The 22,904-nt window shown below is 42.8% G+C and overlaps 6 protein-coding genes across 12 annotated transcripts; 4 read left to right on the forward strand and 2 right to left on the reverse strand.

The window, feature by feature from the left end:
• Nucleotides 1–3,729: 3,729 nt before the first annotated feature.
• Nucleotides 3,730–6,154, reverse strand: LOC124183647 (protein FAM185A-like). Of its 3 annotated transcripts, XM_046572372.1 has the most exons (5): nt 5,782–6,151; nt 5,315–5,579; nt 4,733–4,938; nt 4,413–4,596; nt 3,730–4,340 (listed from the first exon to the last, which is right to left on the reverse strand). In XM_046572372.1, exons 2-5 carry the CDS (start codon nt 5,481–5,483, stop codon nt 4,015–4,017), a joined length of 885 nt encoding a protein of 294 aa, XP_046428328.1. In that variant the 5' UTR covers nt 5,484–5,579; nt 5,782–6,151; the 3' UTR covers nt 3,730–4,014. The 3 variants fall into 3 exon arrangements, with proteins under 3 accessions (XP_046428328.1, XP_046428327.1, XP_046428326.1); XM_046572371.1 differs by having other exon boundaries at nt 3,730–4,331; nt 5,315–6,154; XM_046572370.1 differs by having other exon boundaries at nt 5,315–6,152.
• A 135-nt stretch (nt 6,155–6,289) lies between these two features.
• On the forward strand, nt 6,290–13,517 carry LOC124183648. Of its 2 annotated transcripts, XM_046572373.1 has the most exons (5): nt 6,290–6,416; nt 7,537–7,602; nt 12,373–12,895; nt 12,981–13,143; nt 13,263–13,517. In XM_046572373.1, exons 2-5 carry the CDS (start codon nt 7,559–7,561, stop codon nt 13,370–13,372), a joined length of 840 nt encoding a protein of 279 aa, XP_046428329.1. In that variant the 5' UTR covers nt 6,290–6,416; nt 7,537–7,558; the 3' UTR covers nt 13,373–13,517. The 2 variants fall into 2 exon arrangements, with proteins under 2 accessions (XP_046428329.1, XP_046428330.1); XM_046572374.1 differs by lacking the exon at nt 6,290–6,416 and having other exon boundaries at nt 7,518–7,602.
• Nucleotides 6,439–14,112, reverse strand: LOC124183646 (mitochondrial tRNA-specific 2-thiouridylase 1). Of its 2 annotated transcripts, none has more exons than XM_046572369.1 (8): nt 13,915–14,112; nt 8,111–8,259; nt 7,879–8,044; nt 7,628–7,812; nt 7,321–7,547; nt 7,085–7,252; nt 6,782–7,016; nt 6,439–6,680 (listed from the first exon to the last, which is right to left on the reverse strand). In XM_046572369.1, exons 2-8 carry the CDS (start codon nt 8,193–8,195, stop codon nt 6,658–6,660), a joined length of 1,089 nt encoding a protein of 362 aa, XP_046428325.1. In that variant the 5' UTR covers nt 8,196–8,259; nt 13,915–14,112; the 3' UTR covers nt 6,439–6,657. The 2 variants fall into 2 exon arrangements, with proteins under 2 accessions (XP_046428325.1, XP_046428324.1); XM_046572368.1 differs by having other exon boundaries at nt 6,789–7,016; nt 13,915–14,110.
• On the forward strand, nt 8,751–12,193 carry LOC124183640 (presequence protease, mitochondrial). Its single transcript, XM_046572358.1, has 2 exons — nt 8,751–8,916; nt 9,043–12,193. The coding sequence occupies exon 2, from the start codon at nt 9,045–9,047 to the stop codon at nt 12,096–12,098; it is 3,054 nt and encodes a 1,017-aa protein (XP_046428314.1). The 5' UTR covers nt 8,751–8,916; nt 9,043–9,044; the 3' UTR covers nt 12,099–12,193.
• A 134-nt stretch (nt 14,113–14,246) lies between the features above and the next one.
• LOC124183649 lies at nt 14,247–18,085 on the forward strand. 3 transcript variants are annotated; one of them, XM_046572375.1, is made up of 4 exons: nt 14,247–14,433; nt 14,580–14,881; nt 14,988–15,242; nt 15,404–18,085. In XM_046572375.1, the coding sequence occupies exons 2-4, from the start codon at nt 14,657–14,659 to the stop codon at nt 15,632–15,634; spliced, it is 711 nt and encodes a 236-aa protein (XP_046428331.1). In that variant the 5' UTR covers nt 14,247–14,433; nt 14,580–14,656; the 3' UTR covers nt 15,635–18,085. The 3 variants fall into 3 exon arrangements, with proteins under 3 accessions (XP_046428331.1, XP_046428334.1, XP_046428333.1); XM_046572378.1 differs by having other exon boundaries at nt 15,458–18,085; XM_046572377.1 differs by having other exon boundaries at nt 14,639–14,881.
• A 1,025-nt stretch (nt 18,086–19,110) lies between these two features.
• LOC124183645 (membrane-bound alkaline phosphatase-like) lies at nt 19,111–22,686 on the forward strand. Its single transcript, XM_046572366.1, has 7 exons — nt 19,111–19,210; nt 20,020–20,124; nt 20,323–20,543; nt 20,631–20,996; nt 21,337–21,679; nt 21,763–22,074; nt 22,331–22,686. The coding sequence occupies exons 1-7, from the start codon at nt 19,135–19,137 to the stop codon at nt 22,516–22,518; spliced, it is 1,611 nt and encodes a 536-aa protein (XP_046428322.1). The 5' UTR covers nt 19,111–19,134; the 3' UTR covers nt 22,519–22,686.
• Nucleotides 22,687–22,904: the final 218 nt, after the last annotated feature.

The raw sequence follows: 22,904 nt of genomic DNA on the forward strand, positions 1-22,904 counted from the left end.
CGCGCCGCGCCGCAGCGAAACCGGGCTCCTCACTTACTCCGGTTATGTCTATCCTCGTCCCTCGCCCCCTGCATCCGCCTTCCAACCTACTCGCGATCCTCCGGGACCAATTAACTAGGATCGCAGGAGTCCTGTACTCGTTTCGATCCGCCGCTCCCCTCCCCCCCTTCACTCCTACCCCACCTAACAACCCCGAGCACATCTCTTATCCCCGTAGAATATACATGCGGAGTTGTGTGTGCAGTTCAGGCTTGTCGTGGGATTGCGGATACGTGTTATTTCAGCGTAGCTGGGCTGCATGGCTACATCTACCTCTACGCGGACGTGCCGCGGGTCGCAGGTGCCGGCGTTCAGAGCCAATTATGCGGACGGCCAACGTCGGCGTCGGCGATGCTCTCTCGCAAATCCCCGGGAGTTTAACTTGTCCGCGCTATAACGGATTAACGGCTGCCATCCATCCGACCCGAGGTGGGTAATTGCTTCCTACCCTTAATTAAATACCATTAATTTCATTCGATAACTTCGACTCGGTGTATATGTATACATATATATACACGCGGATCCTGATATGTTTACACAGAACGCGCCTCTGCGTGTGTGCCCGTATAATGTGGCAACAACGAACCGGCTTGCTTGCCTCTCTACGATAGAAAATTGCTTCGTCTATTCCGTATCTACCCGCTTCATCGCTTCGCTCTGTACTTCTTATATACCTATATCGTCTGTGTATAGTATGTGCCACTGGCACCGAGACAACGGGTACTTTATCACACACACCCATGGTACAGATACTATATACCATAGCAAAGCGACGCAGCGAAAACTAAAAGAGATATATCCTTATCTTACCTATTATCGAAAGCTCGGGCGCTGCAGGTCCCCCCCATATTCCTTACCGTCCGCGAATTCGATCTTGTAATGCGGCATTTCGTAGATAACACGTATAATATGCGCCTACGTATGGGTATGTGTTTATTCATTTAGTTACTTTCAGTATAATACTTATATTTCCTCTCTTTCCCTTCGTTTTTATCTTTCCTGAGAAATATCAACCTGTTATGTATATATCTACTAGATCCATAGAACTCTACACTCTGCACTTTTTAGGTAATAACAGTCATGATTGTAATTACAAATTTCTTGCCTGAAGCTCAATTTTCTGCACTCTGGAAGAGATTAGTGATAGAATGTATGTTTGTGCAAAATGATTGACATTACGTGCGTTACTATCCTCGGTGAATTGAAAACTTATATACTTATTGTTAAAAGAATATAATAAGTTCAGAAACAAGAAATTTTGCATTGTGTCATCAGTTTCAAATTTTTCATTCGGCCATTTTCGATATCATCGCTAGAGTTCATCAAACAAACCGACAGACTTTTCCCTTTTCACTCTGATATAAAGTATCACGAAAACAATATTTCCGGCTTGTTTTTATTACGTTTCAAATATAACGGAACAAAATAAACTGCAGTAAGATACAGAGTACATAAAGTACATCATATAGTTTTTTTCGACCAGTCGAACGACATGCATTCGACATCTTTCCCCGTATACATATACCGCATTCTGCATAAACGTTAACATCTTTCCGTGTCATATGCGCCGAGAATATTTCGCTGCAGCCGACCTGCTCGCAGCCTCTTGCCGGCATGAGCTAAAGCTTTTACCTCGGTGTAGCCGTCACGTGGTGTAGAGAATGGGAGCTGGTATCTGCAGGGGTCCCATTGTGGCCGGATGCCATTTAGCCGTGGCTACGACAGCGGTTGCTACCGCGTGGGTGTTCAATAGAACGGCGAGCGATTAAACGACCCCGGGGGCGATTTTGGGACACGCGCGGCGTTCCACCCTGCGGGCATTCAACGGCGCTCACTCTTGCGGCTAATTCACACTCTTATTTATTTAATTGCACCGAGGTCAGCACGACCACACCTGGACTGCTCGTCAGCTCACCATCCCCGACTTGATCTGTACGCTCATACACGTGTTCGTGCATATATAAGGAATCTACACGCGATGTGTCAGGTTCCACTACAACACGTGCTTGTGTTGTATTTTTATATTCGCGTATAACAAAATAGCGACTAGCGCGTATGTCATCAAAGGATTACTCGTATATCTTCGGTGTTTTTTCATCTACTTTTTATCTTCAACCATACCTCTGCATCGACACTCGATCAGCCTGAATATATAGTGTGTCCCTGCGCGCGTGTGTGTACGTCGCTACAAGAGTGGCTGCACCCTAGTTGCCGTGTGTTTGACGGGCAAGGGGAGAGGGGGGAGAACGACCGGGGCGAGTATAATCAAATTTAAAATTCCCAACGCGGACGAGAGTTGGCGCGGCGTCCAATGAAAGAGTAAACCGACGAATGTAATCAAATCGGATCCCGCGCGTTGTCACATGACTCCGAATAAGCGCCGCTGGCCCGGAGCCCCGCGGTTCTCGTCCTCCGTCGATCGAATCGGCCCGCGAGATTTCCCCAGGGTGAAAATGAAAGCCTCCGAGACGCCCCCCTCCGTGTCTCCGCCTCCCCCGCCTCCGAATCTTCCTTCTGAGAGTCGCAAAACTCAACGCCCGGGTTCGACAGCCGTCATCAAAAGTTACAAAACAAGGGTACCTCTTAGAACTCCTTTTGAAGGATACCGAAATTCCTCTCCGAGTCTGACGTTCGACACTTCCCCCATCCCTGTCTTGTAAAATACACTTCCAAGAATATCATGGCTTATTCATTTTTTTTTAAATTTCATTACCTGCAGATTCATATTGTTTCTTGAAACAACTGATAAAACTTCACAGCAGCCTGCATGGTGTACGAATTTCTGTAATTACAATCCAATTCGGAGTCTCGGTTTGGATTAGCACTAATTATGAAGTGTATAATAGAAGTAGGGATATCTTAGGGTTAGAATAAGTGAGCTGATTTTGGGTGGAAATATGGGTGGCGATGTTAAACGTTAGTTGCCCGTAAGTGTAACCGTATAACCACAGATTTTTATACATAGGCATAGAAATCTGCGTGTGTAACTGACTTCAAAATTCAATTTTGTGTCAATCAGCGCCACGTCGGTTATTCTGTGTACCTTTATTTGCCTACAAAATTTGACCACATTTTAAACGCGTCGTCCATTAGAGAGTATGAGTGCCATCCTTCCGCACTCTCCACAGGGCCAAATCATTCTGCAGCAATGAGTGGGGAGATATACTTATAAGCTATCGCGACACATCACACACCAAGCGAGTGTTTAAGTCAGTTTAAGTACGTGCTAGGCCGCTGGTGTCGCTAGGCCCTGGGTCAGCCCCTTGACATCACTGCTCGTATACTAAAAATTGTACGCGTCTTGTCCCCGTTTTTTAGTTCCTCTACGTAGCGCTAGTAGTAGACTTCTGACACGCTCGCTGCTCTGGCTGACCGCGCGCCAGCTCGTCAGGTAGCTACTAGCGCCACTAGCGGTGGAAATTGGCGGCAGAATCGAGGCACATTTTGCGAACCACTTTTAGCACCGTGTGTCAGGGGGCTGCCCTGGGTCAATTGACTCGGGATAAAGCGCTTGCTGACATCTCGTGAGCGTTTTGAAACACGAACCCCTTCCCGGTTCCCGACTGTTGGGTAGCACAACATCATGTTCCCGCTCGAACTTTACGTTGCACCCGTTTGGATTTATTTACCCTGCAGTATATGTTACCGACTTGGGCAATAGGTTAAAATAATGCGACATCGGACAAAGAATTTGACAAACAGAAATACTTTTATTCAACAGTCGCGTCAGTATTACAGAGATTCACGCTTAGGTATATATCGGCGTTCACAAGACGCAAGGTAGGTATCGTACATGCATATGCACCATTTGGAATGGCACGCAATCAATCGACGACGATGATTGTCTTTAATGTCCTACGTATATATGTGAAAAACTTGATATAAAAATATAAATGAAAATAAACATTTTTTTCTCATAGTTTTATTATTGTTATGCTTCAACGTGTAGTCGCTCATTGTTCTCAAGAGGTAAGCCTAGCGCAGGAGCCTTCCAAGGTTCAAAGTGTCTGCCCAGCTCGCTTTACTTACCTTGATACTTTTATCCGACATTACATCGAGAGAGGTATCTCCCTTAAAAGTTTTAAACCGCTGAACATTGCGGGTGTGCTCTTCCATACCGTTTATACTACCATCGACATCGAGTCTGCCAGCCTTCAGGTTTAACTGTATGTCATTTTGTTCGGGTACTACGAGGTTGACATCGCCTGACGAGGATATGCTGGAATTAGCCGATAAACGAACAACACGTACCCTGGAGGGTCCTGTATTCAACTTCGCATCCAAGGATCCGTCTAGACAAACTATAAAAGTCAAAAATACATCAGGTTGCGGTGAAAAACCCCTTAAATAAACCATCTACTGCGACAACTTACGTATATTCAATCCTCCGTTTCCCGGTATGTCGATGGTAGAATCCATGTGGAGGTTGTTCAGGGTAAGATTACCGTTCTCAGTGGTGAAATATGAATTGGTACAGTAACTGCTGCCTATGTCGACATCCCCGTTTTCTGTGGACACCTTTAAATCCGTGCCCAAAAATTTATCGGCACGAACTGTCTGTAATAGAAAAAAGAAAAACCAAAAGAAAAACCAACGGAGGATGAAAAAGTAACGCAGAAAAAAAACAAAAAGAAAAATAAAACCCATCTGACTGTATGTATACGTATCACGCAAGAGACGGGTGAAATCTCACCCCTCTGTCGACAGTGTTGATTTCAATATTTCCTTGAAGAGTGCGACGCAGAGTAACGGAACCACCATCGTCAGACGACAGTATCATTTGACTCGCTTGCAACTTCTCCCCAGTTATATTACCCGCCGCGGTTCTTACTATGATCGAGTCTGATACCATGCCAGAAACATTGACGCTGCTCATACCGGCTGCCCGGACATCAACATCTGAAAAAAGTGAAGCGCAATTCGTGATACCTGTTTTCAGCTGATTTAAAACCATCTACCAAATTATATATCGTGGCTAACTTGTGAAATGAATAGGTATTTTTGCTAAACCCCGACGCACAATGGAATTACTGAACCCTAGTACGAAACCATGCATAGAAGTATCTGAAGAGTAATTATACCTCACTTATGCAGCGCTCAATTGATAGACACTAAAACTGGGATAAGACGAAAGGGCGTAATTTATCGCGTCTTCATACTTGCAAAAGTTTGAAACTCTGATCTCACGATTGTTAGCCTCAGAGCTACGTGACCTAAGCAATTTTAAACTGATTCATAACATTTATATTACGAAACAAAGTTCGTTTTTTCTTACCAAACCGGATTGGTGACTCTATGAGGCATTTGGCATTGGCGGGAATCGGCGTATCTCCTTTGACTTCCCAGACTTCGCGGTCATTTACTTCGACAGAGATAAGACTAGAGGGCCGGTTCTCCACGGCAGAGTCTTCAACAACCAGGACACGGACGAGGAGGGTATTCATATCAGGATACCTTTCGAAGTCGGTGGGTCGAATTTCAACGTCGCAAGGTACCTCGACGACCACCTTACCAAAAGGATTAACATTCTTTGCGACCTCCTGAAGAACGACCGCTCGCTTATTCTCATACTCGGTGGAACCTCCAAAGCAACGACTGCCCGCCGGAATATTCGCGTACAGTTTTTGGTTCAGACGAAGATACGATAGGAAAAATCGCCCACACGCCGTATTCATTCTGATACCTCCGCTGACCGAGAGCCAAGGAACCTAACTAAATGTAACTAACTTAACCTAGTCTAACCTTATCTATGTTCGTCTAACCCAGCCTACCCATTCGCACCCCTTTGGAGATATTTAGATGGCTTCGGTGTGTGGGAAATAGAGATTATCAGAGTCTACTCGAAAAGTGAAGAAACAGGGTAAGACGTCTTCAGAGACCCGGCAGCCAAATACAACTGGCTCCCTGGCTTTGAATGTATAATTACGGTACCGGCAACACACAACGAGGACCGGCCGACAAGTCTCAGGTTCTACTTTTTAGTACTGTGACCTTATCAACTCTTGAGGATTAGCTGTAGGATTGGGATTGTTCAGAAAAATCTAATTCGGCGATGCGTTCACATTCCAACGCACGTATTTACTTGATGAGAGGCGCGGCTATGCCGACTCTTATGTCAAAGCTTTCATTTGACAGATAATGCAAGAGAATAGGAACATGCATAAAACTCGGCCAATCGTAACGTTCTCTGGTCGAGCTACGCCATTGGTATGGGCTATCAAGTGAGTATTTTTCCTTTAGCTGTCCGTGGGGATTCGCAAAGCTTTCCCGCGCTCTGCAAGAACCTTAACCTCAAAGTTCAAAATATAGTCCGACGAATTCGTACGATCAGAATCGGTTGTCTTCTAGGATACACAAAAGCCTGCAGGGACGTAAAGGTAAAATAACGGCAACTCAACGTTTAAAAAATAAATATTTTATCAACTACATGGTAACAAAAGTATCATAATATTTTAATGCAAGACTGAATTATGCCTGGCCTCCTGAATTGGACGTTTTAAAGAATTCTGGCATTCCTCAGAATCATCCTGCTCCTCTTGTATATCTTTTCTGTTACTTTGATTTAATGAGTAAAGCGACGGTCCTACGTTCAGCATTTGTGCACCTCCTAGGCACTCGTTAGCCAAATACAACGCAGCAAACTGTCAGAATAAAACGTGGAATTAATCTTTGGAACTTCTATCAAACTAATCTCTTGTGAAACAAAATGTTCTATATATTTTCGGAAAACAAAAATATCGACCTCTTACCTGCCCTGGCGTCACAGCGCGAAGTGGCTTGTTGATACGGATAATCAATCGATTGTCGAGGGTTTGGAGTATTTTGCACGGAACGAGAGGATGGGTGTGTTGAAAGCGAAAATTGCAATTGAGAATGCCTTGGCGTTTAACTAAGTCTTCCATGCCAGGGTCGATCCAGTGAACCCTTGAAGTTAGTGCCAATTCCGTGTATAACGCAGGGTGGTTGGTTCCTTGAACCTGTGCATATTCCATAGAAATTAGGGTAGACCTTGCTATTGTTGCCAATTAAGAACATGCAAACGTACCACGAGAATATCATTGGATTTGGAATCTTTACGGAAAACAAAGTATGGCCTTCGGACACCTCCGATTCTACATCCCTGTCCCAAAGTCCAGTGGTGAATGCCGTTGTGCTTTCCGACGACTGTGCCGGTATCTAAGTCTATAAAGTTACCGGGTTTTTTGTCCACGTACTGAAAACAAAGGTGACTTTGTTTTTGGAATAAGTTCATTTATCGCTAGACTTTGTACAGATACGGACCTCCGAGATGAAGTCTTGAAAACGGCGTTTACCGATGAAACATATTCCTGTACTCTCTCTCTTATTAGCGACGTTATACAGGCCGTTTTCTCGTGCAATTTTCACAACATCCTTTTTGTAATATTCTCCTAACGGAAACATAGTTAGCCTGAGAGAATCTTGGGGTATTTGGCACAAAAAGAATGTTTGATCTTTTATTGCATCTTTCGCTTGCAGGAGTTTCACGTCTGCAACCAACATGGAAAGGGATCAAACTGTTGCCGCCATCGCTCATCAGAAAAGGTGCGTATTTTCCATTGTTCCTTACTTTTGTTTGAGACATAGCGTTGGAGGTAAGTACCAAAACTAGTATTTGCATAATGTCCAGTAGCGACTGCATCCGCACCCAGCTTGTTAGTCGAGTAATCAAAAAAGCTGCGAAACTTGATGAACTTGTTGCAACGGATATCTGGGTTGGGCGTATACCCACTCTCATAATCCTTCAGTAAATTACTAAAATAGAAATTCTCTTTATCGTAACAGTCTCTAAACGGCGTCAAGCACCAAGGGATGCTGTACCTGAAGACTTCGTTCCAGTACTCCTTGACGAAGTCGATGCGAGTCAGAGGCACCCCAAGTCTATCGCATACGCGTTCCGCATCTTTGTAATCTTGTTCGATCGTACATGTCCCGATCTCTTCGTTTGCATCCCAATTTTGCATGAAGACTCCAACGACATCGAAGCCTATAAAAGTGGAGAAAAGGTTTGCGTGATACAGCTGTTTGTTTCGCAGCTTTTAGAATCGCCAACCTTTTCTCTTCAATAGCAAGGCCGACACGGCGCTGTCCACGCCCCCAGACATGCCTACGACCACCCTCCGGATCCCCGAACGCATAATCTACCCGTCAATGTGCTCCTAGTCTAACCTCACTTAGATTCCGTGGACCCTGTTTACTCCACTGTAAAGTGTAAAAGTTTAAGCACGTGGAGTTGATGCGTTCGGAGAAAACCATAGATTAGGTGCGTCAGATAGAGTGGTTCGGAGGTGGTGACTGTAAGTTCGTTAACGAAAGTACACAAAAGTCACGGTTAGGTTAGGTTAGCGCTAGTAGAGAATCCCCAAAAGGCTAGAAAAGTAAGTCGCGATAAAGCGACTGCATCTTTATCAACTATCGTAAGTAAGCACATGCATTACATGCTCGACTTTTAAATCAGCTTTAATACTGTTAGGTGAATATCCACAGAAAGACTACGTTTCCGTCAACGACGTCTCCATCGAATATTCGAGGGTCGCCTAAAGGGGGTGCTGTGGTTGATTTCAACGTTGATGTATATATCTCTAAATATCGAAGTTCAAGTATCTACGCGAAAACGGGTTTATCAGCTCTGTTCTCTACGCAATTCTGAAGAATAACACTCCAACACATTTTCATTTGATGCGTTACTTCATATGGTTGCGTTACTTCATATGGACTTTATAAGCCAATCACATTGGCCTACAACAGCAAAAGCACCAATGAATTTATAGATCCGACCGTGTCAGGGACAGTCACGAGATAGTCATAAGAACGCATGTCCCCATTACCGAGCAGCGGAGTCAAAAGCCGGGTTTATAGGTTAGTTCCTTTAATCACGCAACCAACAACCTCATTCGGCAGTGCTAGTTATTGCATCAGCCAGTGAGGAGTTATCGGTCTTAGTAATTTTGATCGCGAAATCATTCTCAAATAAATTTCCATCAGCGATGTCTCGCCTCCTCGAGGTGGCCTGCAAAAGAGGGTTGCTGAGACGGCGGTCACAATTCGGCATCGCTCGAGCCTCTCTCGACGCGCGAGTCGCCGTCAGCGGTAAACCACTCGTCGACGCTTATAAGGAGGGTCAGAATATCCACGGATTCCGCGTCAACCAGGTTGCTGATGTGGAAGAGTTGAACCTGACTGCCGTGAGATTGGAGCATCTTGCGACTGCTGCGCAGTACTTCCATCTGCGACGAGAAGATGGGAACAATGCTTTCGCTGTCGGGTTCAGAACGACTCCAACCGACTCGACGGGACTTCCGCATATCTTGGAGCATACAACCCTCTGCGGGAGTGAGAAGTTTCCTTGTCGTGATCCATTTTTCAAAATGCTGCGTAGGTCTCTTGCGACCTTCATGAACGCAATGACTGGTCCAGACTACACAGTCTATCCATTTTCAACCCAGAACCTGAAGGACTTCAGGAACCTACAGGCTGTTTATCTGGACTCCGTTTTCAAACCAAACTTGAGGCTTCTAGATTTCAGACAAGAAGGCTGGCGCCTTGAACATGCCAACGTCAATGATAAGACGTCGCCTATCGTCTTTAAAGGTGTTGTGTTTAATGAGATGAAAGGCGCATTCAGCCAGAATGAGAGCATTTTTGCCGAACGTCTTCTCAATTCTATCTTACCCAGTCATACTTACGCAGTAATATCTGGAGGAGACCCTCTTGTTATACCCCAGCTCACCCATCAAGATCTAGTCAACTTTCACGCTAAATACTACCATCCCTCCAATGCTCGCTTTTTCTCTTATGGCAATTTCCCTCTTGAAGATCACTTGAGATTTGTAAATGATGAATATCTTTGCAAGTTCGATCATGTTGACGCATCAGCAACCAGGGTACCACCTGAAAAACGATGGAATCAACCTAAATCGGAACATATACAATGCAGGCCTGATCCCATGGCTACAGATCCGGAGAAGCAGAGCTCTATCGCAGTTGGCTGGCTGTGTTCTGACATCACTAATGTTCAGGAAACTTTTGAGTTGTACGTTCTCTCACAGCTTCTCCTGAAGGGTCCAAATTCTGCATTCTATAAGTCGCTGGTGGAGCCAAACATTGGTGGAGGTTTCAGTCCTGTCACTGGATACGATTCCCATTCCAGGGATACCACTTTTGTTGTTGGCTTACAAGGCGTTTCGCCACAAGATTTTTCCAAAGTTGATGAAATCGTTCAGAGCACTGTAGCCCATGTTGTGAACAATGGATTTGAACAGAGCCATGTTGAGGCTGTTCTTCATGGTATAGAACTGAACATTAAACACCAGACTTCTAACTTCGGACTCAATCTATTACTGAGCATGACTCCGCTCTGGAACCACGAGGGTGACATTGTGCAAGCAATGAAAGTGAATCAAGCAGTTGCCACGCTTAGAAAATCCCTGGAACGCAATCCTAGACACCTATGTGATCTAGTGAACAAATATCTCAAGGAAAACAAGCACAGGCTTACATTGACAATGTCACCAGACGAGACATACGAAGAACAAAAGAATGCCGCTGAGCGTGCTATCCTTGCCCAAAAATTGGATCGCCTCTCCCCTCAGGAATTTGATAAGATCTTTGAAGAAGGACAGGCACTGGTTGCAGAACAAGAGAAAAAGGAAGATACAAGCGTACTGCCCTCCTTGAAAATTGAAGACTTAGAGGACGACATACAACGTGTCCCCCTTATTGACCTTCATGTATCCGGTGTTCCTTTACAACTCGCCATTCAACCGACTAATGACGTCACCTACTTCCGAGGAATCCTAAACATTGCGGATCTCGATGATGAGCTCAAAGATTTGGTCCCACTTTTTAATACAATTGTCGCAAAGATGGGTACCGCTAACTATGACTACAGAACTTTCGATCAAATGACACAGCTCAAAACAGGTGGTCTGAGCCTCTCCCATCATATCGCTGAGCTGAAGAATCACATATGTAAATTCGAGGAGGGGATCCTCTTTCAGTCGTATTGTTTGGACAGAAACTCTGCTGATATGTGGAAGTTGTGGGAAGAGCTTTTCAATAACGTTGATCTAACCGACATGAAGAGGTTTGAAACCTTGGTGAAGGTGACAGCAGCCAATGTGGCGAATGGAATTGCTGATTTAGGACATATATATGCGCTAAGCAGCTCGGCCAGCCTTGTCTCGCCGATAGCTAGGCGTCGCGAAAGCTTATCTGGACTTGACTTTGTTGAAAAAATGAAGAGAATTGCCCAGGCTGAAGATTTGAGCCCTGTACTTAGCCAAATGCAGCAGATTGCCAAAAAAATTTTAAATAAAAAGCAGTTGAGGTCAGCTCTCAATTTATCGTCAGGTAGCAAGGATAATAGCTTGCTCGAGATCCAGTCTTTCTATGAGAAACTGCAAGGCGAAGCGGCACTAAAGTCACGTCTTATTACCGACGGAAAAGGGCTGGTGCAAGAGAACCAAGGCATTCATCATGTTCTTCCCTTCCCAGTGAACTATGCCTCCAAATCCATACTCACTGTCCCCTATCAGGATTCACGCTTTGCAGCTCTACGAGTGCTCTCGAAGCTTGTTACCTCTGTTTATCTTCACCCTGAAGTGAGAGAAAAGGGGGGTGCTTACGGAGGTGGTGCAAAACTGTCCTCAGATGGTGTATTTTCGTTTTTCTCATATCGAGACCCGAACTCCACACACACTCTGGAAGCATTCGATAGAACGTACGAATTCCTACAAAAGTACACACTGTCTCAAGAAGAGATCGACGAGGCTAAGCTCGGCATTTTTCAACATGTAGACTCTCCCGTGCCACCAGGACACCAGGGAATGACAAAGTTTATCCATGATCTGTCAGACGACGAAGTACAGTTACACAGAATTCAGCTGAAGGCTGTTACCAAAGATCAGTTGATGGCTGTTGCTGAGGAGTTTCTTAAACCAGAATCGACAGGGGTTCTGATAGGCAGATCGCTGATAGGACGCCCAAATCCAGCACTTCAAGAGCGGCCTGAAAAGTGGACAGTCGTTTCACACCAATAGGAGACTGTGGGGTAGCTCAAATCGAATAACATATTAATTGTTTTCATTTAACTTCAATAAATTATCCAACTGTTTACAATTTTCTAGTGAATCGATTACTGTGTTTCATTACTTATCCTTGTCCGAAAAATTAGGTCTCTATGTTCTGTGAAAGTTCCGTATGTTGCAATGCAAGATTCTTTTATCGTCTCTCACTTCAGGAGAAGAACAGTAAAACCTGTAGGCAGAGACAAAGTTTTCTCAAAAAAATTCAAATATTTCTTCATCATTTCAGTCAACCACCCACTGCTCAGGATTACTATTACTTCAGATGCCATGCAGTGGGTGAGAGCAGCCCAAGTACTCCTTGCAAGAAGACTACCACCGATTCGGAGCCTGGCGTTCTGCCAATCTTTAATAGATACAATATTCTCAACGGGGCTAGACCCCACGTACCAGTTACAGTCGAGGACATACCAGAGTATTTTACTGAGGATAACTATCGACATTGTGTCAGTACAATAAGGACTATCGGTATCGTCAGAAGATATGAACACGAGTCCTATATGCTAGAATCTGTGAACCAGACGACAAATCGAGTTCAGATTCCATTGACGAGAGGGATTAATCGTGACCTGCGGACTTACAAGAGTATCAAGCGCATCATTGGCTCAGGGAAAGAACGTAAGGTAACAAAAAAAAAGAAACTGAAACAAGCAGAAACGAACGCAAATGAAAATAGTACAAAAGTCTCGGCAACAGATCTTCCATATCCAGACTTTATCCAAGACCCATTGCAGATGGGAGATACGAGAGTGGTGAGTAAACGCATCCAAATTTGTGGTAATGGTGAAACGTTTGTATGAGAAAATCGACCTTAATAAACTGTGTTTCATATCTCAGAAAGATGGGACAGTTTACTTGGTACTGGGAACCCTGCAGTGGGTAAAAGGTGAACCTATGATCGATGCTCACAGATTCATCTATGTGCATGACCTAAAGTCTACGTACGAGTCATTCATGCTACAGCATGCTATAGCCCGCCGTCACATTGATTTCTACAAACGTAAGTTGGGGGTTATTGTTAGTCTTGAACTGATACGCAGTACCGTTACTACGTTTATTTTAACATACCCTAACACACTTATCTCTATTTCAAATAATAATTTGATCTCTCTTGTGCAGCCCATCCCGAGGAGATTAGAGAAGTCGTCCGAAGACCGAACGAAAAGAGGGAGCCAGCTTTTCCACGAACAAAGCCAACGTGTAAACGTGCGAACAATTGGCAAAAATGAAGTTAAGACCTGACCAGAAAGCAGAGCAGATTATATATGTGATTATAGTGCGTAAAGTTCAACGGTATATGATGTAATGTGTTTAAGTTAAAGGTTTCTTTGAATATTTTTATATCTTATAATAAAATGGAATGAAGTTTGGATTTCTGAATTTTTTTTGCTGTACTCAACTTGAGTCATTACGCATTCGTTTTCTTTTGAGAAATTACGTGGGTACAGGGTCTGACTGAATTGATATAGCGGTTTTCAATGACAGCCGAAATTTTTCTAAAAAATATGAAACGCAAAATATGTTAGTCTTCCTTTGTTGACGTTCTTGGAAAAGAAACCGCTCAATTTCAGAATCGATTAGGTAAAACGCTTGTCTTACTAAAAGCGGTTTTGAGCGAACACTGGCGTAGCAATCAAAGTGTACCAAATAAATTGCCTCAATTGAATTTTCATCAGTCGGTGGTCATTTCACAGTCATAATAATAGCCGACACTGCATTATACATCTGGGTACAAGCGATAGTAACATTTGTTCAAGTCATCTTTACGTACCGACCGTTTCCCGACTTGAGTTGCGCAACGCAGAGGGCGCCGCTTAACGATGAATTTACCTCGTTCATTTTCAATTTCGCCCCCATTAGGTTAGTAGTCACTAGTCAACGGGTTAGCAGTCGTTCTAGATCTTGTCAACGTACAAAGTTGTGTCTCCTCCTCTCTGCCTTCCCGGTGGGGACTATAAATTCGAGCCACTGTCAGATTTTTGACAGCTAGGAAGCGAAAAGGAGAAAGCGCAACAGTGAAAACGCGTTTATGCGTTGCGCGCGCAGATATTTTGCGGGAAAATACGTTTTGGCAGACTTCACACATGCGCACTTGGAGGGATAAAACAAGACAGCCATAGTGCTGTGTATATCCTCCTCGCACTCTCATGACGGTAATGTGACGTCAGGCGAAGCTTCCAATTGGCAGGTTGCGATCAGTCGTGTGTGCATCACAGATTCCGTATTGCGTTGTTTAAGGAACCTCCTGTCAGTTGTTTGCAGTAGAAAACTGGTTCCTCGCCGCCTTTGGGTTGGTCCTGTTTTTCAATCGTTTCGTATTACATACACGAGGCCGTGCAGTGTCTGATTCTCGTCGTGTGTATTTTGTTTTCTTGTCTCAACTTCATCGATCGCGACACCAATGTTTTGTTTTTTGCTTTCTGCACTCAACCGTAGCGGAGACAACTTCTAACGTGTTTCGTGTGGCCGAACTTACGAGTCTAAAATCATCGCAGGTCACGACTAAACGAGGGATGCCCGACAACGGGGCTGTTTACCAGCCAACCACCGTTGGCTACTCCTACGACACCGGGGTCGATGGCTTTTTGGGTGTCGGTTCGGTCACCAGGCATAAGCTCGGCCTCAGAAAATGGCTCGAATGGGTCAGCCTCTCCACCGCAGTCCCTCTAATATCGGCGGGCCTCATCTTCCTCATCGTCGCCCTGGTGTCCAGCGAATCAACCGGTCCTCAAATTGAGGTGCTTTCAAACAACGCTAAAACACGGCCGTTACTTAGTCGCTATTTTTACGTTATTACTATTACCATCGGAAACAATGTGACAATGCATAACTGTATGTCCTCAGGCCAAACAGATTCAGATTACCAAACCTATCGAAGTTCAGCCGATGCCGGTTGCTTCCGATACCAACAGCACTAAGAAATGCTCACGACCGATTAATCGGAATCGATATAGCGGTGATGATTCGAATGGAAGAACAATGACCATTGGCGCGACATTGTTGGCATTTGGTTTTCTTCTTGGCCTGGTTTGGGGATGGCTCCGGTTTTACAAGAAGAGAGAATCGCCCAGGAATGAGCCATCTGGGGGTGGAGGACAAGTATGTACATATTAGCGAGATGCCCTTGTATAGCATATGAACTGAAGAACTGAATGAGTAGCCCCCGTGATTAATTTCGTCCCGAATGTTTTACGCCTGTTTTTCTACCCCGCTTGTTTGTTTCTTTACCTTACGCACCACTTTTGTTATTATGATAAAAGATGTTGGGCGGTTTGAACCCGTCAACTGACTTGCTGGTGGGTTCCCCTTCGCAGTACGGGCCGGTACTCACCGAGGTCCCAAGTCACCCGAAAATAAAGCAGATCACCAATCACCAGAATACTACTTCTGCGCTCTCTGACCAGGAAGAGGAGACTAGGACCCTAATGCAAGAACCTCCGTCTTTCAGCCCTAACTCCAACAACACCAGCAAAAATCAGCATCCAGAATGAACTCCTGCTCGACTTGAAGTGGAGTATTGAGCTTAAAAAAGTCTGGACAGAATTAATAATTTCAAGTAACCTGTTCGTATTTATCCGAGCAGCCAGCAATCTGTTCGTCTTTATTTTTATTTATTTTTTGTTTTACTGAATTTTCAATCAACCAACCAATGCCAGTTGAATTATCAAATACGATCCGGTTATACCCGCATGTTACCGAAAAATTTGACGTTTTATGTGTAGAAACTAAAGATGTGTGAAATGACCGAGCTGGTAAAGAGTCTCTTATTTTGTTCTGTACGTAATTAAATTTGTACAAAAAAGAGAAGAGACCTCTTACATACGGTTGTATAGTATATGCGTATTTCTGACTGCTTTTCTTAATCTTCGATGGTCGGGCAATTGCCGCGTTTTCTATTTATATATTGCAAATTTACTTGTTCTGTTTAGTGCCTGAATCGGCTTTGTGACATAAACGTGAGATCTATAAACTACTAATTATACACTTACTTTATGTTTGACTAATAAAATAAGACCTATTGTTTCGCGCAAAGTGCTTTCGCATTTCTATTTTTTAATTTTTCATTCTTCTAGAATCTTGTTCTATTAATTTTATATTCGAGGCATTGATATTCAAATTGTTTAATTCATAAATTCGATTAACTTCGCACATTTTTTAATATCGCCTAAGTCCCCTTCAGATATAAGTAGCGATATTATTAAACAAAGTTGATTCAATTCTTTTACGCTTATAGTCTAAAAAAAAGGAGAGGCGAAAAAAGCATAGGTATATGAAAAGGTAATTTTATTCAATTACTTCGATACTGGTAATTTTAAGACTAATATTTTCTATTCAATTTTATAGACTGATGATTTAATTTTAATCGAGTAATATGGATCTATATCTATGAATGCTGTCAGTCTTGTCGTTACAAAGTTAGGGTATCGACAAGTTGGCATATTTTATTGCGTCCTCGTGTGCAAAATCACGCTCTCATTGATTACTTAAGAAAGATGTGTGTATATATATTGGCGATTTGATTGATTTACTCATTAATATATTATGTGTTTTACAGGTTGTCTCAACTTACATAAATCGTGCATTAGAATATCGGAAATGAGGACTACTATCGAAAAATGGTTCGGATGATAATATTATAGTTTCGAGGAGAACACACGATGGACACCGATATCAGTTTCGTTGTAAGTAGTACTTCTTGCGAGAAACTAGCACGAACGTAGTTTTCTTGAATTGTACCCAACCTTTTCCTGGAACAGATGTTGTACTTTACGTTAGTGCACATTCAGCCATACGCGATTAAGGTTCATACCATTCACGGATCACCAGTTACGACTATTCGCAACTCGAAAATTTTTCATGATACTAAGTTCCGGGAAAATAGTATCAATAATAACAATTTTGAGGTATCGTAAGGTCCAGTGCAATACTCTGCTCGCCACACCACAGCATTTCCAACGTCGGCTGCAACTCTGTATTCAGACAGAGGAAAATGTGTTTGAACATTTAATAAACTCTTGAAACAATCGTGCTTTTACCCAAAATGATTGCGATTGAAAAAGTACCTCACAATAAAGAAGTATTTAAATACATGAATGCAGCATCGCTAACAGTAATTGCATTTCAAACAGAACATGTATCATGACTTCCCGAGTTTCGAACAGTCATAACTCGCGATCTGTGAATGACATGAACTTGTATCACGTACAGCTAAATTCGCATTACCGTGAGGTACAACATTCTTTCCGGAAAAACAATCGGTTGCTATTCCAGAAAACTACCTTCATGCTAGTTTCTCACAAGCAGTACTAATCAAAACCAAACTGGTACCATTATGTAACCCCCTCGACATTGGAATATTCTCATCGGAACCATTTTTCGATGGTACTCCTCATTTCTAAAATATTGTAATGCACAGTTTAAGTTGCACACCCGTGTACATCTATATCATTGTATATACCTCAGACAATACTTAGGCACAAGGCACAATGTCCCAAAATTTAACGTCCTAAAAAGAATTTTACAACCCAACAAACGTTTTGGATTACCATGTCGTATTTGAGATGATGAATTTTGGGATGGTGGACATAATTTGGCCGACTTTTGGACAAATTTTGGCTATCGCATTTTCTGGGACGTATAGATGCAAACAAATTTGTATATAATACAACAATTGGATATATGTATTAATTAATATATTAAGAAAAATTCAAAATGCAAAATAACTTATAAAAAAAAGAAAATTTAAATTTAAGTGAGTTGATTGACTTACTCAACGTCTTTATGACATTAAATGTATGTATGTACCTATTAGTGTCTATTGGTATCTATTGCTTTACTAGGCAAACGTCTACGAAGTACTGGCACTGCTAAATCTTACTAAATATGCTATACTAAATATTCAAAAATTAATTAATGAATAATAAATTTATTTTCATTTTTAACAATGCATATTTTACATAATTTATATTTTCTCACTTTTTCAGAGATCAAAATTACGATTAATTAACTGATACGATACCATTAATTAAGTTGAACCGTTTGATATGGCTTATGAAGTGTCCAACTTATAACTGTTACCTGAATCACCATTTCATTCGATAATCTCTTTGCGTAGCTAAAATTGAAATCATCTTAATCTGTGTGCTGATTGTATCAAACTCAGGGCGTAATGGTCTTGAATGACTTTATGCCTAACGGCAGCGTGCGAGCTTCGAGGCGAGCCCAAAACTTGGGTTTATTAGGAGCATGGCATTGCCATGCTTTGCGAATGTTTATCAAATCATAAGTGTGATAAAGGGCAGGTGTTTATCGGTAAAAAGAATCCGCAGAATCAACGAATCAGAGGCAATTACAAAATTGTCATAGAAGCAGAAAACGCCTGATCACAATCAGCAATGACACTAGAATAAGCAAAATTCCATACTCGACAACAATCGCAACACTATGTAATGAATAATCATTTTTGATCAACTGTACTGCGGGTTGTCGATTATAAAAATATTGCACAATTTGATGTGCGAATGCGAATCAATTAAATTATCGTGGGATGTTAACGTGCATCGTTTATTTGATAATCCCCTATCACCCACTTGTACACAATCTTTGAGACCATTATCTCTAATCACTCCAAGCTCTTTGAGTGCGCAGTGCAGTTCACGTGACCACAAAGGCGAGATCCTAACTCACGGATTAAGAAATCAGTAAATTATTGGCATTCACGCACCTTTCCATTACACGTGTAATGTGTCGTCAAACGACATGACACGCCCGAATATATGAATGCAAGATAATGCTTTGTAGGTACATACCATGAGTCTCAACACGTGTCGGGGAGAAGAGGGCTCGCCATGAAATCTTATATTAGAAGTTCTGGTCGCCGACTTCCTTACAACAGTTAGATCGGTACCGGGAGGAGGTTCCTTGTGACTTTAGTACTTAATTATTTTTTTTCTCTCTTCGGCCTTAGCTGAAATCCAGGTTTTCGATCACTATGAAACCTTTACTGCACTTCTTCCTCCTTGCTGTGAGTGTGGCGGCTGTTGCTGGGCGTCCCAGTTTGACGTCAGGTAAATATCGATCGGGATATTGCAACGAGTCTAGATTCAAAGTTGTATCTTGAGGGTGGTGATGTTAAAATACATCACGTACGCCGTACTGCCAATCTTCACGTGTTAAGTCATAAGATCTTTTGCAAGAATTCAGCGTGTAATTTATTACATGATTTATCTTATAAAATCGTAAAAATACATCAAAAATCACGTATTCAATTTAAAAAGCGCGAACCATCAGACATATCTACCAGATCAAAAATCCTATTAAATCACTATAGATCAATAATCTAGTAAATCGGATGATTTGTGTTTTTGTAATTTGTTATGTAATTTGTTATATGTTTTATTGAATTTACAAGAAAATCATGTAATAAATTACATGTTGAATTCTTTCAAAACATTTTATGATTTAAAACATCAACATTTTCAGTAGGGGTGACTTCATGCCATAGTTTTTGGTTTCACGATTTCCACGTTAGGAGCTGCAGTTATATTCAAGTTTAATGCTATACGGTCACGTTTTATGCACGTTTATTGTTATCCTGATATTACTTAAGCGCATGATAATTTTGTGTTAGCTGCGGCTGGTGCTTGAACAAATAACTTTTATCTAATCCCATCGATAATAAGCGATTGGCAGAAAAAACAAGCAAAAATTCGAATCGTTGGAGTAACAGATTTTTACTAGCGATGGAAATTTGTTCGGAAACAAAGAATAGGCTTAGTATTGAGTCTATAACTATGTGAACTTAATTCAAAGGATAGCAAATACATAAAAGTACGCAAAGACCTCGAGATGTGAGAATAAGTAATTTTTTTCGCAGAGGAAGCGGAGGAATCGCGGTGGCATCCGAATTCTCTGGAAAAACTAGATAGGTCAGAGAGATCCCTGGGAAAATTAGGTGTTGCTGATCTTTCGAATGAAACGAGTACGTAATGTAAACATAAACAAAGTGCAGGAACCTGTGCTATGGTCTCATCAGTCATAAAACCATAACTGATTTCGTGTATGACTTATAATTTACCGAACAACTATTGATTCTTTTTATAAATATGTTGTATCATTTCTTCCGTAAGTGTCACACTGATGACCCTATGTGACAATTTTCTTCGTCTTGATTTGACAGCCACAGCTTACTGGTACAATGACGGGCAAACCGCGCTCAAGTCGAAGGCAAAAAACAGGCTGAACACAAACAAAGCAAAGAATGTAATCATGTTCCTCGGTGACGGAATGTCAATTCCTACTTTAATGGCTGCTCGAACGTATCTTGGACAGCTCCATGGGTACAGTGGAGAGGAGCATTCTTTGCACTGGGAAACGTTTCCCTTCACTGGATTCTCCAAGGTGACATAACTATAGACAACAGGCTTCTTCTAGATTCTGGGAAAGATGGTCAAGCTCAGAATTTCAGTACCCTTTAACTGCTTCCAGACCTACAATCTTAACCGGCAAGTAGCTGACTCTGCAAGTACAGCGACGGCTTACCTCTGCGGAGTTAAGACTAACAACGGACAGCTTGGTGTCAACGGTATCGTGACTCGCGGAGATTGCGAAGCCTCAACTGACACTGATAATCATGTGTCGTCCATTGCCGAATGGGCTCTGAACGAAGGAAAATCGGCCGGAATTGTTACGACTACGAGGGTGACACACGCCTCACCCGCTGGAGCATACGCGCACACCTCTGAGCGAAATTGGGAGACCGACGCAGACGTGACGGACGACGGTTACAACCCCACAGTTTGCAAGGACATAGCAACGCAGCTCGTGACTGAATACCCTGGAAAAGACTTTCAAGTAAGTCCTTGACTGATAACCGGAGTAATGGTCGGTTAGCTAATGCGCAAGGTAGTATTGAAAAATGTCCTCATTACGTCAGAGCCTGGTTGTCGGTGCCATTTTATCACCACATAACCTAAGTTTTTAATTCTGATGGAGGCAAATCGTAATTCTTGGGCTTTTAATTTGCTCATGTCACATAAATTAATCAAACATAATCATTAATATGCCTGTTCCTACCATCCATACGCATCAAAACACGGTCAACGGTCAGCTGCCAACCCGATTGCATTAGTTTAATTTTTTTCCACCAGGTAATGCATTGCATAATGACAATCCCAATAATGAAGTATTTCAGGTTGTTTTAGGCGGTGGACGTCGAACGTTTCTCCCAAACTCAACCGTCGACGACGAAGGTAGTTACGGTTATAGAGAAGATGGTGTGGATTTGATCGAGACCTGGAAGCAGAACAAGGCTGATCGTAACAGCTCGTACAGTTACGTTTGGAACCGAAGTGGCCTCCGGAACGTAATAGACAATCCCGACGATGTCGACTACGTCTTGGGACTCTTCGAGAGTTCCCACTGTCAGTACCACCTGGAATCGACCCCCGAAACTGAGCCCACTCTCGCAGAGATGACGGAAGCGGCCATAAAGATCCTACGGAAGAATGACAACGGGTACTTCCTATTCGTGGAGGGTACGTAGAAGGGTGCAAATTCCGTCGCAACAGAGTGAGAGATTAAACTATAAGCTACCGATTCCTTCTTCCAACTCCAATAGGTGGCCGCATTGATCATGCCCATCATTCGTCGTATGCGCACCTTGCCTTGGACGAAACGGTGGAAATGGCGGCCGCGGTTCGTGTTGCGGACCAGCTGACCGAGGAGAGCGACACCCTTATTGTTGTGACGTCAGACCACGCACACGTCATGAGTATATCCGGATACCCAAGTCGCGGAAACGATATTCTCGGGGTCGCCGATATTAGCGGAGTTGACAATCTTCCCTACACAACGCTGAGCTACGCCAACGGTCCTGGATACAAAACGCCATCCAATAGTACCCGATACGACATCTCTGACGACGATTTGAGTAAGACGTTTTGCTTGTTAGGTGTTGTCACATACATTGAAAACCAAAAAATGCGGTTTGGACTTGTATGGAATATTTTCTGGTGTGAATCTAACACTATCTAACGTTCAAGTTCTGAATTGACCAGAAAAAAATAAGACTATAGTGGTTGACACCGGCTACTATTAGTCAATTTTAACATAGCATTTTATACAGTGTAGACATTAGCCATTTCGCAAACGTTTTTTTCAACCGCTTTTACTCACAAACCTTGCAGCTCTTGTGAGGTACGAATACGCTGCGACCGTTCCACTGTCTTCGGAAACTCACGGCGGAGACGACGTGGCGATATTTGCTCGTGGTCCGTGGTCCCACCTCTTTTCCGGTACCCTAGAGCAAAGCAGCATTGCCCACTTCATGGCGTACGCAGCCTGTATTGGTACAGGCCTCACGGCTTGCACGTGATGATAGGTGGCAAATCCGTTTTCCCAGCATTTGAGGATTTCAAGACTGAGCACGGATGATACAAAATCCTTATATTTTGTAGCCTTGATTGTGCGTTTGGCCGTTATTCAACGAGTGTGAAAAATTCAAGTCATTGTGTTTTCTGAAATAAAGAATAATTCGCAATTACGTAGTACCCGTATAATTTTTTTCACATACCTTCGTTGAAACATAGTCTGATTAATTACCTACGTTTGATGTGCTCCTGTGTAAGACACTCGAGAATGGCCCGTTACAAAATCATTACTAATTTCTCGCTCATTGTCGAATTTTATCTTTAAAACTAATCGCTGCATTGATCTGACGCATTATTACCACGTCAAAGTATCATTGAGCCCCAGTTTCCT

The sequence above is a fragment of the Neodiprion fabricii genome, chromosome 5 (genome assembly GCF_021155785.1).
Source record: "Neodiprion fabricii isolate iyNeoFabr1 chromosome 5, iyNeoFabr1.1, whole genome shotgun sequence".
Taxonomy (NCBI): domain Eukaryota; kingdom Metazoa; phylum Arthropoda; class Insecta; order Hymenoptera; family Diprionidae; genus Neodiprion; species Neodiprion fabricii.